Source organism: Mustela lutreola, chromosome 7 (genome assembly GCF_030435805.1).
Source record: "Mustela lutreola isolate mMusLut2 chromosome 7, mMusLut2.pri, whole genome shotgun sequence".
Taxonomy (NCBI): Eukaryota; Metazoa; Chordata; class Mammalia; order Carnivora; family Mustelidae; genus Mustela; species Mustela lutreola.
In genome coordinates, this window is record NC_081296.1 from 7,927,639 (window position 1) to 7,947,248 (window position 19,610).

The 19,610-nt window shown below is 45.8% G+C and overlaps 1 protein-coding gene across 2 annotated transcripts in view; it reads left to right on the top strand.

Annotated features, from left to right (window-relative positions):
* The window catches only part of CRTC3 (CREB regulated transcription coactivator 3), a 97,677-nt gene that overhangs the window by 8,799 nt on the left and 69,268 nt on the right, over positions 1-19,610 (top strand). For both annotated transcript variants that reach the window (XM_059179948.1, XM_059179947.1), the window contains exon 2: positions 1,293-1,391. In XM_059179948.1, the coding sequence (XP_059035931.1) occupies positions 1,293-1,391 (99 nt within the window). The remainder of the gene's footprint in view (positions 1-1,292; positions 1,392-19,610) is intronic.

Consider the following 19,610-nt stretch of genomic DNA (forward strand, 5'->3'; position numbering starts at 1 on the left):
AGGAAGGGTTGGGGGGGGGGGTAGAGGGAAAGCGAGAGAGAGAATCTTAAGCAGGCTTCGTGCCCAGTGCAGAGACGATCTCACAACCCTGAGATTATGACCCGAGCCAAAATCAGGAGTCAAATACTTAACCAGCTGAGGCCTCCAGGGCCCGAAGAATGTGGGTTTTGTGGTAGCCATAGCTTGGTCTCCTCCAGCTGTGTGACCTTGGGCAAATGTTGAGTTTCCTTAAGTCTGGGTCTCTAGGTATGTAAAGGCAGGATGAGATGGTCTCCCTTGGTGGTGGTGGTGGTGAGGGTTAGGGATGAAACGGGCAGAGCCTCTGAGGACAGCATCTGGCTCATCTCAGGGGCTTCTATTGGTAGCTTTTATTGTTATTAGACAAAGAGTCTAATGATGAAAGCCTTCAGGGTTCCCATCGCCTCTTCCTTCCCCACGTGAATATAAGTGCCAAGAGTTATGTAACCACAGAGAACTCTCAAAGACCAAATAGGATCACTTGGGGGATTACAAGAACTGTAACCAGTTTATTGCCTTTTAAAAAATGAAGCAAGGAAGAACTTGCAGAAGAAAGGCACCTGAAAGCAGTGGGGTGCCATCTGATACCTGTTGAGTTAGCCTGCTCCTTTCCTCAGTTAAGGATGATATTCAGTGTTAGTGAGAGTTCTCTCCTGAAACCGTTTTCTCATATATACTTAGTATACCCGCTGGGATCGCATATTGAGAGCCATCGAAAGGCCTGGATGCAGAGACTCCGTAATCACTCTTTGGAACGTGTTCTTAGGAAATAGTTTGGAAGACGAAATGTTATATAGTCGTTAAAGATGATTAATACCGTAGGAAAGAGTTAAGATGTAAGCCTGCGAGATCACACCCAAGTTGTGATTACTGCCCTGCAGGTGTTACACACACGTGTGAGCGGAGACTGGACGGGCACCACTGAAGGGAGCACGGTTCCTATGTTAGTGTCACAGAGAATGGCTTAGTTTTCCTTTAAGAGACTCTTTTACTGCTGTTAGAGGTTGTGCCCACCTATACACGCACACTCAGAGACCTTGCAAAGACCTCACTATCACCGCGCCTGGGACATTTGGGACATGGGTAAATTCTTTCCAAAAATAGACTAGTCACAAATCAGAAGGCACCGGAAACCTGCAGGTTTTAGGTAGAAGAGAAACTGAAACCAAGACTTTCACTCTTGAACCGTTTCACTACCAAGTACCCATACTTCAGTGCCTCCCTCAGATCTTTGCTGTCATCTCTCAACCGTCTGGAAATCTCTTTGTTTCCAGGTCCAGTTTCAGAAGCTTCAGCAGCTACGTCTCACGCAGTACCATGGCGGGTCCTTACCGAACGTGAGCCAGCTTCGGGGCAGTGCCACGGAGTTCCAGGTACCTCCAGAATTCTCTCTCCAGGCCCAGTTGAGTGTGGAAGGATAGGCAGCTGTTGTCCTCAGAAAGATGGCATCCTGAAGGGTAAACTGGGCCCAAGTACCATTCGGAGTTCTGCTGGGAAGCCCATCATTCCGTCTCCTAGTTTCTATACCTTGACCTAGTATACCTCACGGGCCGGCTAGGGCGGCCCTGTCCAGGAGAAATGTACCGTGAGTCACGTACGTAATCAGACCTCTCTAGTAGCCACAGGAAGGATGAAGAAACAGGTGCAGTTGATTTTAATATTATTCAAATAATTTAAGTTATTATTTATCCCTGTAGATCCAGAATATTATCAGTTCGTTGTATAATCAGTATAACAAACACAAATGCGGTATTTCATGTTCTTTTTGAAACTTGTACTAAGCCTGAAATTTGGTGCACATTGTACACTTAGAGCTCGTCGCAGTTGAGACTAGCTGTATTTCAGTACCTTCATGTGTCGGTCTCTTCCATATTGGACAGTGCAGATCTAAGGCTCGGATACGTGGCTTTAGGTTAGTACCTTAATCGTTTGTATCATTGAAGAACTTTGTTCAAAATAACATGGAATCGATATTTCAGGCAATGGTATAGGATATTGTTCCTAAGATCCAAATTAGACACCCCAGTCTCTGAAAAATAAGGTGTCTCTCATAGTTCTAATTAAGCAATTGAAGATTTGGGGTTGAGGTTGGGAACTTCAAAACAAGGTGTAGGTTGGTTTATTTGGATGTCCATATGGGTGTCCATCCATGGACATTTGGATGTCCATGTTAAAAGCACTGTCTTCTTTCTTTGCTGTAAAAGCTGGGTTCACTTGTTTGATGATGGTCCCATAAAGCAAAATTATTATTTAAAATAGAGACTTCCATTTGAGAGAGCTAACAGGGGCTCTTAAATATAATGGTTATTAGAAAAGGCAAAATGTGAACATTCTTATACCTGTTACATTGGATCTTGTCTTTCTTGCGTTGATGTTGGAATCTCACTGTGCTGCTGCCAGTATCAGAGCCCTTCCTCAGTAGACCAGATGATCTTCTGCATTGGCCTATTGGCTCACTCAGTATCCAGATAAAGCAGGTCTCTGCTTTATGCTGGATTTCATGCTCCTGCAAACAACATTGCCAGCGTGTGCTGTGTTTGAGATCCTGACTTTGTGGTTCTTGGTAGTCAACTTCAGAGGACTGTAGGTAGAACTTGCTATACTTATACTGCCCCTGTCCTGTTGCAGTGGGGAGTGGAGGTGGAATGAACTAATAGCCCTTGACCCTCCCAGTATTCTTTCTTTGAATACTTTGGTTTTTTTTACCTCCTTTTTTTTTTCTTAAGATGTTATTTATTTATTTGAGAAAGAGAACATGAGCACCAACAGGAGGAGAGAGAGAAGCAGACTCCTTGCTGAGCAGGGAGCCTGATGTGGGCCTTGATCCCAGGACCCTGAGATCACGACCGGAGCTGAAGGCAGATACTTAACCAACTGAGCCACTCAGGCGCCCCTGAATACTTTTTTTTCTTGCTTTGAAACAATCACAAACTTACAGAAAAGTTGAAAGTTCAGTACAAATAACTTTTTTCCCCCTTGAGAAAATAAGTTGCTAACGTGGTGCTCTTTCACCTCCGAATATTTCACTGTGTATTTTCCTACAAGCAACGACGTTGTCCCTCATAACCCAAACAGAGCCATCAAAATCAGGAAGTTAACAGTGGAATGTTATTACCATCTGAGCCACGGGCGTTCGTGTGTGGCTTCACCGTGCGCCCACTGCCGTCTTCTGCAGCAAAAGGATCCACTTCAGAATCACCTGTGTTTACTGTCCATAGTCTCCTTCAGTCTGAAGGTTTTTCAGTCTTTTGACATTAAAGAAATTATTTCTGATTGTTATGACCTTAGCCACTTATTTTATTTTATTTTTTCAGTGTTCCAAGATTCATTGTTTATGCCCCATACCCAGTGCTCCGTGCAGTCCGTGCCCTCCTTAATACCCACCGCCAGGCTCACCCATCCCCCCATCCCACTCCCCTCCAAAACCCTCAGTTTGTTTCTCAGAGTCCACAGTTTCTCATGGTTTGTCTCTCCCTCCGATTTCCCCCAACTCACTACTCCTCTCCTCCTAATGTCCTCCATGCTATTCCTTATGTTCCACAAGTTAGAGAAACCGTATGATAATTGACTTCCTCTGCCTGACTTATTTCACTCAGCATAGTCTCCTCCAGTCCTGTCCATGTTGATGCAAAAGTTGGGTATTCATCCTTTCTGGTGGCTGCATAGTATTCCGTTGTATATATGGACCACATCTTCTTTATCCATTCGTCTGTTGAAGGGCATCTCAGCTCTTTCCACAGTTTGGCAACTAGGACCATTGCTGCTATGAACATTGGGGTACAGAAGTCCCTTCTGTTCACTACATCTGCCACTTTGGAAGATTACCAGTGGGGTATTTTGTAGAATATTCCTCAGTTGGGGTTTGTCTGATGCTTCTTCATGATTTGATTCAGATTTGTGTCTTTGGCAGGAAGAGCACAGAGTGATGCTGTTGTGTCCCCGTAAGTGGATGACTTTCTTTTGTCCTGTTACCAGTGGTGCTCACTTTTATCGGTTACTGGTTGTGTGTCAGGCCTCTTCATGTTGAAGTCTCTTGTCCCCTTTGTAGTTAACAGCTGTTCTGTGAAGAGATACTCCATCCTGACCCTCATCAGACTTTCATGCATCCTTTTATTTATTTCTGTCTATCTGGTTTTGTGGCTTCTGATTTTATTCAGTGGGTTATAATCTGGAACTGGTATTGTGATATTGGTGCTCACATTATCTTTGCTTTTTTTTTTTTTTTAAGTAAACTTTTTGGAGGTATAATTTACCAACAAGACAACTGACATTTTTTTTTTTTTAAGATTTTATTTATTTATTTGATAGAGAGAGAGATCACAAATAGGCAGAGAGACAGACAGAGAGAGAGATGAGGAGAAGCAGGCTCCCTGCTGAGCAGAGAGCCCCATGCGGGACTCGATCCCAGGCCCCTGGGATCATGACCTGAGCCGAAGGTAGAGGCTTAACCCACTGAGCCACCCAGGCGCCCCGACAACTGACATTTTTGTTTAAAGATTTACTTATGTATTTATTGTTGGGGGGGCAGAGGAAGAGAGAGGGCACGCACATCGTACACATGAGCAGGGGGAGGGGCAGAGGGGCGGGGAATCTCCAGCAGAGACTCCCTACTGAGTGTGGAGCCTGATGAGGGTCGCGACCCCAGGACCTGAGCCAAAATCAAGAGTCGGATGTGCCCCTCAAATGACCGTTCTTAGGCGTACACTTCTATGTTGTATAATCACTGCCATAGTCAAGATGCAGAACAGTTCCATCATCCCCGTCCTGAAGTTCCTGTTATGTCCCTTTGTAATCTTCCTCCACCCCCCACCTCCAGACTCTGGAAACCACTGATCTGCAGCTTGGCCTACTCCCGTGTGCCCTCTAAGGGGAATCGAAAGTGTGTACTCTTTGGAGATCTTCCTTCATTAGTATATCGCATTTGAGATGCCTCTGGGTTGCTGCATGTGTTCGTTTCCTAAAGCTGCCCTAGCAAAGTGCCATAAACTAGCAGGCTTACAACTGCAGTAATTCTTCCTCTCGCAGTCCTGAGGCTGGAAGGCTGAGATCCAGGTGTCAGGAGGACGGTGCCGTCTGGAGGCTCTAGGGAAGAACTCTTCCTCGCCTCTCCCTAGCTTCTGTTGGTTGTTGCCAGTCCTCGGTGCCCCGGGCTGGTGGCTCCCTCTCTCCAGCCTCTGCCCCCATTCCGTAGGAACTTCTTCCCTGTGCGTCCAAAGCTGTCCCCACCTTGTCCCTGAAAGCCACCAGTCCTTAGGTCAAGGGCCTCCGCTAATTCCATACGACCTCCCCTTAAGCTGATTACCTCTGTCAAGATTCTGTTTCTAAATAAGATCCCAGTCACAGGTGCTGGGGGCTCACTGCGTCGCATTTATCTGTGGTTTATTCTTTTTTATTGCTGCGTAGTGCTCTATAGTGGGGGGTACTGTCATTTCTTGATCTGTTCATCAGTTCACGGGCATTTGGATCATTTCCATGCTTTGGCAGTCGTGATAAAGCCACTCACGTGTGGTTTTTGTGTAAATACTTAGTAGTGAAATGGCTGGATCACGTGTGTATCTTTAACTTTACGAGAAACTGCCGGCTGTTTTACAACATGTCTGTACTGTTTAACCTCCCCACCAGCAGTATAGAAAGTTCCAGTGATTCTGCACAGCTCTTCATATCCCAGTATTTCAGGATTGGGTTTGTTTTGTTTTGTTTTGTTTTAAGATTTATTTATTTATTTGACAGACAGAGATCACAAGCAGGCAGAGGGGCAGGCAGAGAGAGAGGAAGAAGCAGGCTCCCCGCCGAGTGGAGAGACCAATGCGGGGCTCGATGCCAGGACTCTGGGACCATGACCTGAGCCGAAGGCAGAGGCTTTAACCCACTGAGCCACCCAGGCGCCCCATTTTTAATTGTGACAAAATAACACAACATAATATTTACCATCTTAACCATTTGTAAGCTTATAGTTCAGTGGTGTTAAGTATATTCACAGTGTTGTGCAACTCTTCCATCTTACAAAACTGAAACTATCTACCCTTTCGACAACAACTCCTGATGCCCTCCTCCCTCGTGGCCCCACGGCCACAGCTGTGCGCTCTGCCTGTGTGAACTGATGACTCTAGGCACTGCACGTAAGGGGGCTCACACTCGGCTGTCTTCTTGCGACTGGCTCGTTTCACTTCGCATCAGGGCCACGAGACTTATCCATATTATGGAACGTGGCAAGATTTCCTTCTCATTTAAGACGAATAGTATTCCACGGAATGTATAGACCACATTTTGTTTGACCTTTCACGCATCACGGATCCCTGGTCGGCTCCACCTGGCTCTTGTGAATGATGCCGCTACAGACGCGGGTGTGGAAACATCTAGAGATCCAGCTTTCCGTTCTTCGGGTGTGTGCTCAGAAGTGGCGTTGCTGGGCCATACGGTAACCCTATTTTAAATATTTGAGTACCGGCCCTACTGTTTTCCACTGCGCCTGCGCCGCCGTCCCCTCCCCCCAGCGGTGCGCCAGGGCTCGGGTCCATGCCCATCCTTGCCAGCGCCTGTCATCTTCTGTGTTTCTCTGTGGTTTCGTAGTAGTCGTCCGAATGGGTGCGAGGCGCTGGTGGCTCAGTTTAAAAGATTTCTGTTCCGGGGGCGCCTGGGTGGCTCAGTGGGTTAAGCCGCTGCCTTCGGCTCAGGTCATGATCTCAGGGTGCTGGGATCGAGCCCCGCATCGGGCTGTCTGCTCAGCGGGGAGCCTGCTTCCCTCTCTCTCTCTGCCTGCCTCTCCGTCTACTTGTGATTTCTCTCTGTCAAATAAATAAATAAGATCTTTAAAAAAAAAAAAAAAGATTTCTGTTCCGGTGCACGCGTTGTACTGTCTTATTATGGTTTTCATTGGTGTTTCCCTAATGTCTAATGAGGTTGGACATCTTCCTGTGTGATTATTACCTCTTCTCTTTGGTGAGACGTCTGTTCAGAGCTTTTGCCCAGTGTTTTAAATGAGTTGTTCATTTTCCCGTTATGTTGAGAGTTCTTCATATTTTTTGGATGCCTTTCCTTTTCTTTTCATTTTCTTTTTTCTTAGACAGTGAGCACTCACGTACACGCGCGGCGCCATGGTTGTGGGGGAGGGACAGAAGGGAGAGAATCTTCTGTAGGCTCCAGTGCGGAGCCCGAGGCAGGGCTCCGTCTCGTGACCCTGAGATCGCGAAATCTGAGCTGAAATCAAGAGTCGGGCGCCCAAGGGACAGAGCCACCCAGGTGCCCCAGATGACATTTCTTTATCAGATATGTATTTTGCAAGATATTTTCTCCCTGTCTGTGGCTTATCTTCTCATTTTCTCAACAAAGTCTTGAAGAGCAGACGTTTTAACTTCAGTGAGGCCCAGTTGATCAATTTTGTTGCTTTATGATTTGTGCCTTTCACGTCTTATCTAGAAGTTATTTGCATAACTCAAGGTCACAAAGAAGTTTTTCCTGTGTGTTCTTTGGGAAGTTTTATAATTTTAGGTTGTACACTTAGATAATTTCAAGTTAACTTTTTTTTTATGTCCTGCAAAGTATGGGTTGAGGACCACTTTCTTTGCAGATGGGGGTTAAATTGTGCCAGCACCATGTAAGAGAAGACTTTTCTTTCCCATTGAATTGCCTTCTCACCTTTGTTCAGAGTCAGCTGACCATGTATGTGTGGATCTGGTTTTGGAGTCCATCTTCCGTTCCACTGATCTCCAGGTCTCTCGTTTTGCTAATACCACACTTCTTATCTATCTGCCTGAAAAAGATTTTATTTTTCAGTAATCTCTACACCCAACGTGGGGCTTGAACCCACAACCCTGAGATCAAGAGTTGCATGCTCCACTGACTGATCTAGCCTGGTGTCCCTAATACCACACATTTTTAGGAAGTTGAGGTGTAATTGACATATAACGATATATTTGTATTAGGCAGCCATGGAATATAATGATTCAATATCTGTATCTATTGCAAAATGATCACCACAAGAAGACTAGCTAACTTTTGTCACAATTACCAAAAAATTGTTTTTCTTGTAATAAGAAGTTTTCAGTATCTACTCTTTTAGCAACCTTCAAGTAGGCAATACCATTTATTAAGTATAGTCACCATGCTGTACATTATATCCTCACAACTTTTTTATTTTATAACTAGAAATTTGTGTCCCTTAACCCCCTTTACCCATTTCGTCTCTCTCCCCCACTCTTAAGATTCCCCATATAAATGAGATCCTACTAACACCAAACTATCTAGAGTGCTGTCCCTTTACGGGAAGGCTTGGAATCAGGGAGTGAGAGCCCTCCAACTTGGTTCTTTTTGAAGTTGTATGGCTTACTTTAATTCCTTTACTTATCCACACAATTGTAGAACCAGCTTGCTGACTGATTTCTATGAAGAAAGCCTGCTGGGATTCTAGGTGGGGTGGTGTGGAATCCGTAGATCAGGTCGGGGAGAATTGACATCTCGGTAATAATGAGTCTCCCAATCCATAAACGTGGTAGGGATTGGGATTCAAGTGAAGTCGCTTGTAATTTTTTATTTAAACACAGTCCTCTTCCTCTTAGGTTTATGGATCCCTTCGGAGTTTACCAAATACTTTCACATCTTGTTTTTTTACTTGATCTTTACTACAACATTGGTTTGGTAACCACAGTACTGTTTTAATATTGGTTCAAGATCAATTTTCTATCCTAATGGAGGATCTCAAAGCACATGCTTCTCCTCTCACCCATTGGGCACTTGCACAGAGAGCAGGGACTTATCAGATGAGAAAGCCAAAGCAAGCTTTTCAGGCTGCCTTCTGATAATCCTCCGTGAGGGGTGGGTCATCAGTCAGAGGTGGCTGGGGTTACAGCCCTCCTGTCTCTAGGCAGGGCCCAGCATGTGTACATTGAAGACAGAGAGGAGAAAATGGCATTATCTTCTCTGAAAGCTAGGGCTGTGTCTTCAGGGACACAGGGGAGAGTGGACTGTTCTGCGGCGTGTCCCAGCCTGCCTGAGAGCTCAGGCACCTGCTGGTTGTGGGGCTGCTACAGAGAGAGGGACAGAGGGCTGCTGTCTGTGTAGGGCTATTTGGGTGTAGTTCTGACCCTTCAGATCCTCCACGCAACCTACCTTGTCCTTTTGAATTCGATCGCTAAATCTAATGGCACTTTTTATATTTCTGATGACTGCATTTTAACAAAATTGCGTCATCTTGTTTATAACTGAGGGATTGTAAGTTCTGACTGATTTAGGGAACAGTCTGGTAGCCAAAGGAGAAAGCCGTGTTGCACAGCAGTAGAGGCGGGGAGGACCAGGTCCAGGCCAGTGATTTTTCTCGAGGCCCTGCTGGCAGCCAGCGTCAGAGTGGGTAATGAGGCCTGGAGTCTGCGCAGTAGGTATGGAGAAAACCAGAACTTAAAAATCAAGTCTGGTTCCTAGTTCAATTTTTATGGCTTTCCCTCCAAATTTTTATAAGATTCTTAAAAAAAGAAAAAAAAAGGAAAGAAAGATTGGCAAAAGATATATGAGTCAAATTCCAGTAAATGGAAAACATTATGGTAGCATTAATCCGAGAGTGCCGTGGATAATAGCATTTATTGAGCAGGTGCTGTGAGTCAGACGCTTCATGCACTCTCTGCGTAGGTTACTTAATTTTCACAAAAACCCTCTGGGACTCTTACTGCCAGGGGCAGTCTCCTCATTTTTCTAGGACATTTTGCATTTCAAGATTTATTTCTGAGCACCTGGGAGGCCCAGTTGGTTAAGTAACCGCCTTCGACTCAGGTCAGCATCCCAGAGACCCAGGATTGAGTCCACGTCGGGCTCCCAGCTCCATGGGGAGTCTGCTTCTCCCTCTGACCTTCACCCCTCTCATGCTCTCTCTCTCTCTCTCAAATAAATAAAGAAAATCTTAAAAAAAAAAAAAAAAGATATATTTCTATGTTGCTTCAGCATGAAACTCGAATCATACCAGACAGTTGCCGGATTCTCAGAAAATAGGTAACATCCCTGTTCACATTTTGGCTCTTTTCTCTACCCCCAACCCTGCCTTTTTTTTCCCTCTCTCTCTCTCTCTCTTAAGATTTTATCCATTTTTTGAGAGAGTGAGAGAGAGAGAGAGAGAAAGAGAGGCAGGCCAAACAAGGGGAGGGGCAGAAGGAGAGGGAGAAGCAGACTCCCTGCTGAGCAGGGAACCTGATCACAGGGCTCAGTCCCAGGGCCCTGGGGTCATAACCTGAGCGGAAGGCAGATGTTTAACTGACAGGGCCACCCAGGTGCTCAGAAATACATCTTGAAATGCAAAATGTCCCTTTGGCTCTTTTCTTTCAGTAGTTTCCGCCAGGACCACAAATATTTTTAAGAAAATCAGCATCATATTTACTAAATGTATGATTTCATATCTTATTTTTTTTACATCGTAAACATTTTCCCATATGTTCAAATGGTCTTCAAAAGTATAATTTCTGGTGACTTAAGAATATTCTATCACAGATGTCCCTTAGTTTAACTGTCACCTAATCATTGGACATTGGGTTGTTTTTCCTATTTATTTATTTATGGTGTGTGTGTGTGTGTGTGTGTATAAATTGTGCACTAGGCCAAAGAAATTATCAGTAAATTAAAAAATGAGAAATTGAATTCAAAGAAAATTGACAAAATTGTAATCAATTATTTAAAAAATCCAACTGATCAAACATTTAAATCCTTTAAAAGATTATTAGATATGTGGTCAATGGCAAGTTAGAATACATAAAGGGAAAAAAAGGTCACATTTGTAATAGCTTAACAATATATATGTATATATGTTTTACTTTTACTTACATTTGTTTTACTTAAGAAACTTACAAGAACTGTATGAAAAGAATCCATAAAGTCTGAGAGACTATAAAGGGCTAAAAGGTAGCCTTTACCTTGAAAATCTGATGGAAGCTGTGAGTCCCAGCTGAGAAAAATATAGACACATATGCACCTGGTCTCATTCGTTTTCTTTTTTTATAGATTTTATTTATTTTGTTTTTGCATATTTATATTTAAAGATGTATTTATTTATTTTTAGAGACAGTACAAGTGGGAGGAGGGGTGGGTGGGGAGAGGGAGAGAGATTCTCGGGTAGGTTCCCTGCTGGCACAGAGCTCTTCTCAGGGCTCGGTTCCAGGACCCTGAGATCGTGACCTGAGCTGAAATCAAGAACTGGCTGTTTGACCAAATGAGCCACCCAGGAGTCCCTCATTCACTTTCTTAAAGTTCTTTTTTTTTTTTTTAAGATTTTATTTGTCAGAGAGAGGGAGGGAGCAAGAGCGAGCACAGGTAGACAGAATGGCAGGCAGAGACAGAGGGAGAAGCAGGTTCCCTGCTGAGCAAGGAGCCTGATGTGGGACTCGATCCCAGGACGTTGGGATCATGACCTGAGCCGAAGGCAGCTGCTTAACCCACTGAGCCACCCAGGCGTCCCTCTTAAAGTTTTTATTAGGGATAATTTCAAACATACTACACTTGTATTTGCATGTATTTTGATCCCACATGAAGAATTGTTGGCCTAAGATGATTTCCATTTATTTATAAGTTTTTATTAAATATAAAAAAATCACTTTCCTTATCTTCCTATGCCTGGTTTTCTGAATCTGTAAAAGGCATCCAAAGAAAATTGTGGACAGTGTTTTAGTGACTTAGTACAAGGTTGGCCAGGCAGAAAGGGAGTTATCTGAAATCTTTGCCTTTTCTCCCTTAATCCTCAAACAGCCTTTTAGCAGCTTTTGATACCTCCTCTGTCCTCAAGCAGAAAATCCAATCCTGTACATATACATACATATTTTTTAAAATTATTTATTTTAGGGGCTACTGGGTGGCTTAGTTGATTAAGCGTCTGCCTTTGGCTCAGGTCGTGATCCCGGGGTCCTGGGATCAAGCCCCACATCAGGCTCCCTGCTCAGTAGGGAGTCTGCTTCTCCTTCTCCCTCTGCCTGCCTCTCTGCCTACTCGTGCTCTCTCTTTCTGTCATAGAAATAATTAAAATCTTCATTAAAAAATTATTTATTTTAGAGAGAGAGAGTGTGTGTGAGGGGCAGGGGGAGGGGCAGACAGCGAGGGAGTGACGATCTCAAGCAGACTCCTCACAAGCTTGAGCACGGACCCTGATGTGGGGCTGGATCCCGGGACATCCTGGCCTGAGCTGCAAGCGAGAGTCGGATGCTTAGCCGACTGAGCCAAGCAGGTGCCCCTGCCCCAGTCCTGGATGTATATGTGAAAGCCAGATCTTGAGAGCTGCCATCTTTGAATTTCAGAGTAATGTTGTAAGTAGCATGTAGGTATTGGCGTGCACAATCTGAAACACCTTAACTTCCTGCAGCCAGAGCTCCCTGCTCAGAGCTCTGCCGGCTCCTGTCCCCCAAACAGTAGGCTTGAAAGCAGGCTGGGGAGCCATGGAGGGCTGTGCCCCCACGGCACAAAGAACGCTCCCGGCTGCAGCAGGTACGTTCCGAGCAGGTGAGAAGCTCTGCAGTGAGACAGAAGTGGACAGCTCTCCCAGAATATCCCCACAGAGGCATGGGGCGCGACCACAAGGTGACCCACACACCTGTGCATCTGGCAGTCCACCTGCCTGAAAGCAAGAGCTGAGGCTCCTTGATGCCATCCAGGCGGCTCTGGAGGGGCTGCAGACCACCCTCCCGCTGAGTCCTCTTAAGCAAATCACAGAATTCTCTGAACCTTTTGGTGATAATGACAGTGAGTCCTTGTTCTAAGGACTTAATGAACGCAGAAGAAGAGCAGCAGGGCTTTGGAAACTGGTGCCGAAGCAACCAGCAGTTGCTAACACAAATACTGCTCAGAAACACTTTTGAAGTAGGAAGGTTGTATTTACCACTTTCTACTATTTTTTTTTTTTTAAAGATTTTATTTATTTGACAGACAGAGATCACAAGTAGGCAGAGAGGCAGACAGAGAGAGAGGAGGAAGCAGGCTCCCCTCAGAGCAGAGAGCCCGATGCAGGGCTCGATCCCAGGACGCTGGGATCGTGACCTGAGCCGAAGGCAGAGGCTTTAACCCACTGAGCCACCCAGGTGCCCCTCTACTAATTTTTGTCTGTGTTCTTTTTTGTATTGTTTTAAGATTTATTTATTTATTTATTTATCAGAGAGAGAGAGCGAGCAAGAGCGAGAGTGCACGCACAAGTAGGCAAAGTGGCAGGCAGAGGTGGAGAGAGAAGCAGGCCTCCTGCCAAGTGAGGAGCCCAAGACTGGACTGGATCCTGAGCGGAAGGCAGTGGCTTATCCAGCTGAGCCACCCAGGCATCCCTTTGTTTTGTTTTTTTAAGATTTTATTTACTTGTCTTAGAGAGAGTGAGCATACAAGCAGGGATAGTGGCAGGCAGACGAAAAGGGAGAAGCAGGGGCGCGCCTGGGTGGCTCAGGAGGTTAAGCCTCTGCCTTCGGCTCAGGTCATGATCTCAGGGTCCTGGGATCGAGCCCCACATCAGGCTCTCTGCTCAGTGGGGAGCCTGCTTCCTCCTCTCTCTGCCTGCCTCTCTGCCTACTTGTGATCTCTATCAAATAAATAAAATCTTTTAAAAAAAATAAGTAAAGGGAGAAGCAGACTCTGCTGTGCAGGGAGCCCGATGTGGGACTCGATCCCACGGCCCGAGCTGAAGGCAGACACGACCGACTGAGCCACCCCGGCACCCTCTCTGCTCTCTTCTTATTTCCTTCCCCTGTACCCCCATGACTACACTCTCCAGGTATGGTAGTCACTAGCCATATGTGACTATTTACATTAAATTAATTAAGATGAAATACAATTCAGAATTCAGTTTCTCTGTCACACAGGCCCCATTTCAAGTGCTCAGGAGCCACATACGGCTGGCGGCTACGGCCCTGGGCAGCGCCGCTCCAGCCAGGGAGCGTCCTTGTGCCCAGCTCGCGTCCCCAGTCTCAGCCCCAGCTGGCCCAGGCTTCCCCTTCCTGTCCTGGCTGGTTCTTGAAGACCATCTTCCCCTCCCTTCTTTCCTTCCTCAGCCAGTCCGATTCCTGTGTCCTGGCTAAAGTGCTCATTTGGATGACAAGAAGAACATGTTGATTAAATTTCATACAAAAAATTTTTGCAGGGCACCTGGGTGGCTCCGTCAAGCGTCTGCCTTCAGTTCAGGTCACATCGTGGTATCAATCCCATACCTGTTGGGCTCCCAGCTCAGCGGGGAGTCTGCTTCTCCCCCTCCCTTTGCCCCTCCCCCCATTTGTTCTCTCTCTTTCTCTCAAATAAATAAAATCTTAAAAAAAACTTTTGCCTCCTCTGTAGCACATGCGTTTCAAAAGAGGATGCTTTGCACAATCAAATCTCTAGTGGGCAGAATGTCTCACAGTGAAAGGTAGCAGTTAACCTGAAAGCCTGTGTGATGGGCTCATCTTTAAACACACGCACACTCGCGCACACACATGTGCACACACACACACACACACACACACACACACACACACGAGTAGGTGTTCATCTAAATGAAAAGACCGACCCGGAGACAGCTTTGTGTTCTGCTCCCTCCTCTAAGAGAACTCACTACTCTTCTTTTTTGCTTCTCATTAACTGACAGATAAATCATAAATCAATTCAGCACCCATTTCTTAAGCGCCTGCTGTGGTGGCAGAAATCTGGCCCTTCTGCCCGAGGCGTGGGAGACAGAAGCCATGAAGCCAGCCTCTCCCAGAACACGGCGGCCCAGTTTGTCCTCGCGAAACACCGCCAGGTTCACGTCCTGAGGTTTGGTGACCCGTGTTCAGCTGTCCCCAAGCGGTGAGCTCCCACGTCTCCACAGAGGTCTCAAAGCTGCCTCCTGTGCCGTCTGATGTTCTTCAGACGTTCTGTCTGTCTCTGCCTCCAGCCCCCACCGCTTCATGTTTCTTGAGCGCCCCTCATCCGTTCTTTTATCCCCTGGAGTTTTGGCCGCACTGGCCCCAGGCCTCTGCTCTGCCGAGTGCTGCCCAGGAGGAGGCTGTGGTGTAAGGCAGGGTCTCCGGGTTTCACTCCACGAGCCTGGGCCCCTCTTCTACATTTCACGGCCCATCCGTTCCGTGTAAAGTAAAAACAGTGATAGTTACCCGCAGGGGATGTGGAGGGGATGGGCGACACGGAGGCACTGAGCAGGAGCTATGGGAACCAGAGCAAGTTAAGAAGTGAGGATGCAGAGCAACTGATTCCTTCCCAAGCCGCTAACTAAGCCCTGTTGCGTGTGCTCGTTCGTCACAGCTCCTGGCTTCCATGGCGTAGTCATCTGCTCAAAAGTTAGAAGAGAGAGGGAATTTTGTTCCCAAGGTCATAAACTTACTTCGCCAGCCCTGCACTTGGGTACAGCACGCTCTCTGCCAGCACGAAACAATACCCTTTTATCCAAATACTAGTAGATACAATGAGATCAGGCAGTGACCTCCTGCAGGAGATATAGAAGACATTCTCACATTATCTTAGCATGTTTTAGGGAAAGATTTTCACTGATTACTAATAGCTATTTTATGTTACGTCTTAGTTTCTTTTTCAGAGAATGACGCTTTTCTGACCTTGTCCCCAAATTATGCTTCGGAGTCCGTACCTCCTAATCCACATGCACTTTGGAACTGTGACTTTTTTTCTTTCTTTTTTCTTTTGTTTCTGTCTCTGTGTTTGACTTGCTCACTGGTTCAGCTTTGACTTTGACTTCCAGCCACATGTTCGCCTCTTCTGCTTGAGGGAATCGTGAGACGCACAGAAAGGGGCTTATTTAATAGCTTTGGAATGCGCATCTGTCCCAAAATAGGAACTGTGACCAAGAATATGGTAGTCTTTTTTTTTTTTTTTTTTTTTTTAAGTAGGTTCCACGACCAGTGTGGACCCAACACAGGGCCTAAACTCACGACCCTGAGATCGAGACCTGACCTGAGATCAAGAGTCCAGAGTCAAGTGCTCAACCGACTGAGCCAGCCAGGCACTCCAATAGTCATATTTTTAATACAGATTTGGGTAGTACTTTCCCCCTCTGCTTTTACCTCACCTGTTGAGTAGAAGACTTAGGAAATGAAAGAGGAAAGTGGACAGCTCATGAATCTCTCGCAGTCGGGAATGAAGGCCTTTGAAATCGTGCAAGGGGCAGGAAAACATCGGCCCCACACACCGAATTAGGAACATCTGTGTCCATGGGAACGCGAGCATGGGGACTGGAATATTGCCACGTTCATTCCGCCTTTCACGTGCTCCCAATTATTCATGCACTGGAGGGTCAGGGACAGCATGGCTACGCCAAATAGTGCTTTTGAAGCTGACCTATATTCTGTTAATATAAAGTTTCAATGCCAGGAAAGTTGCAAGAGCTGGGAACTTCTGCGAAGTCCGTCTTTTGGGTGAAACCAATGAAAAGTCCTCCGTGAGGACTAAAGCACCAGCGTAAGTTTGATTTTCAAAGTAAAGCTTTAGGGTAATACAGAGGCCTCGAGGCTCACTGGCTAGAAGATCAGACTCTGAATTCCAGTGCGGTCTCTGCCGCTTCAGCTCTGAGACCTCTGGCCAGTCCCTTAAGGTCTCCCCTCGTCTCAGTTTTCAGCTGTGCAGGGGGTCATAGTGGTCATGCTAAGATCGGAGTTTTGTTGTGAGTAGTAAATGAGTTAATGTGTCTAACACTCTTTGAGCAGAACCGGGCGCGGGGGAACGCGGTGGGGGAGTCTCTCCCTCTGAGGATTGTTGTGCACACACTCTCCCCCGCACCGTAGTCCCCTCTGCAGCCGCTTCTGCACCCCGGGCTTGAGATCTGGCCCCAGCAGCTGGGCGTGTGACTCAAACCTGCCAGCCTCTGAGAAGGGGCGGGAATAAGGTCCACAGACAGCACGAGGGAGGCCCCGTGCCCCGCTGGGAGCAGCAGGTGCCGGCCCCCACGTCCCTCTCGTGACCGCGGTGGCTCAGCGGGGACGGTGCCCTCCGCTGCAAGTTGTGTCGTAGGTTAATTTGTCCTTTTTTAACAGGTAAAATGTATTTTTAAAAAGTCACGAGAGGGGCTCCTGAGTGGCAGAGTCGGTTAAGGTGGGACTCCTGGTTTGGGCTCAGGTGGCGGTCTCAGGGAGGTGGGAGCCATCTGTCAGCCGGGCTCGCGCTCAGCGTGGCGTCTGCTCGGGATTCTCTCCCTCTCTCCCCTCCTCCCGGGTACACATATGTGCTCACTCGCTCTCTCAAATAATTAAATAAATCTTTTAAAAAAAAAAAAAAAAAAAGAGCCGGGACCGAGTTATCCCCACCGTAACATTATTGCTGTTCAGCCCTATTTGGGGAAGTGCAGAGCATCTGTAGAAAGCAGACCTGCACCCCCAGGGTTGGGCACAGCCCAGGGACACCGGTGAGCACACGGGTCCAACATCAGAAAGTTGAGTGTCCCGTGTGGGGGCAGAGAACGTGTTAGAGACTCGCTGGTGGTGGAGTGCGGTGCTTTCTGCCGTGGAGGGCACAACCCCCACTCCCACATTCACGCTCCTCCACGTGGCCCACCTGCTCGCCCTCCTCCCCGACGGCATGCCCGGCAGCAGCCTCTCCAGACATACGTCCACGCGAGGAGAAGGCGTGTTTGATGGCTGAAGTCATTTTTCACTATAGTCAACAGCTCCTGTAACTTGCCCTGACTTCTTATTCATTAATTAATATTGATTGAGTACCTGTTATGAATGAGATATTATTGGGTTTATGAGGGTTATTGAGAAAACGTCCATTTAAGAGGCTTACAACTAAGCTTGATGGACGACAGGTCATAGACGCAAGATCTGCAGGTAAAAACGTATTCCTTCAGCTTCCATTTTTAGACTTAGACATTCAGGAAAAGTAATTATTCCATAATTCTTAATTCCATAAAAGTAATTATTCAATAATTCCATAATTCTGAACGAGTTGTTCATTATAAAAGTAATACATGCTCACTGTGTACAATTTGGAAAATACATGAAATTTAAAAAGGAACAAAAAATTATATTTCATCAACAAAAATTTCCACTTAATGGAAAATTTTTTTAAAATTTTCATGCAGCTTATATATAGGTAATATTCTCCATATTTCTGCCCTATTGGGCTTTCTTTTTCATTTCAGCCGTTATATAATCATTATTTTCCTATGTTATTAAAATATTGTACAAGCAGAATTTTATTTTTTTTAAGATTTCATTTATTTATTTGAGAGAGAGAGAGTGTGAAAGAGCATGAGAGAGGAGAAGGTCAGAGGGAGAAGCAGACTCCCCATGGAGCTGGGAGCCCAATGCAGGACTCGATCCCAAGACTCCAGGACCATGACTTGAGCCGAAGGCAGTCGTTCAACCAACTGAGCCACCCAGACGCCCTATTTTACTTTTTTTTAAGGGTTTTGTTTTGTTTTTTGAGAGAAATAAGGCAGGAGGGGCAGAGGGAGAGGAAGAGAGATAACTTCAGACTGCACACTGACCACAGAGCCCAACGTGGGGCTCGATGTCAGGACCCTGAGATTGTGACCCGAGCTGAGATCACGAGTTGGACACTTAACAGACTGAGCCACCCAGGCACCCCTATAAGTACAATTTTAATAGCAAGATGTTTCATACATGATCTATAACCACTTCCCCATATGTTGGACGTTTTGGTTGATGCCAGTTTTTCTTTACTAAGAGCAATGTAATAATAAACACCTTGGTGTATGAGTCACCTGTATTTCTGATCACAGATTTCCATAGGCAGTATTCTCCAGCCAAAGAGTAGAAACATTTGTGTTCTCTTTTTAAGAGGAGAAATATTCGTAAGATTATTAATACACGTGACTTCGTTGCCTTTCGGCACAGATAATCTGACCTACAGAATTGCTTAGTTTCGCTCTGGATTTTTATTACCTTAACCATAAGAGATCCAGGGCCTTTGCACATGGAGCATTCCAGGTGTCGACTATTCGAGAATGACTCCAAAGTTCATGACATAAAGTCGTTTGCATATTTACTGAAGCACAGAATTAATCATACAGGCCTTGCGGCTGGTGTGTGTACAGTTCGGTCCCTTGGCCATGAGTGACTCAGGCTGCCTGGCACCTGTTCCCTGGGGCTTCGAGGTTCTCTGCAGTAGCTCTCATACATGGCTTTGGAAACCGAGTTCTTTCTTTTAATATGGAGAACTTCTGGGAAAACAGAAATGGCTGCTAATTTATGATGTACAAATATGCAGAGAACATCTCTGTCAGAGAAGTGTGACCCAAGAGCAAACCAGGGGTTGATACAGATGTTTACATATTAACAAGAGTGAATATTTACTAAAGTCTGCGTTACTAATTGCTTGCTGGTCTGTGTGAACCTGTCATTTCTGGAAAGTAAGTGCAATTTCATTTATAGTGCCGCCTGAAGAAATTCTTCTCTTTATAATGAATTATGAGGTGGTTAATATGTATCCTTATAAGAAAATAGGAAAATAAATACTCAGATGAAATCATCAGACAGTGAGCTGCTATAGATATTGTCCCCTTACTTGCTTTAATTTTAAAACAAAGTTCTCTGTATTTTGTGGGGGAGATGTCTTGTCCTCCAGCTAGGGAAGAGAGTGTGAGGAAAATGATTTCATCCATGTCTAGGAGTCTGAGAACAAGCTTAGCAGAAGAGACCTCTCTTGGGCCAATCACA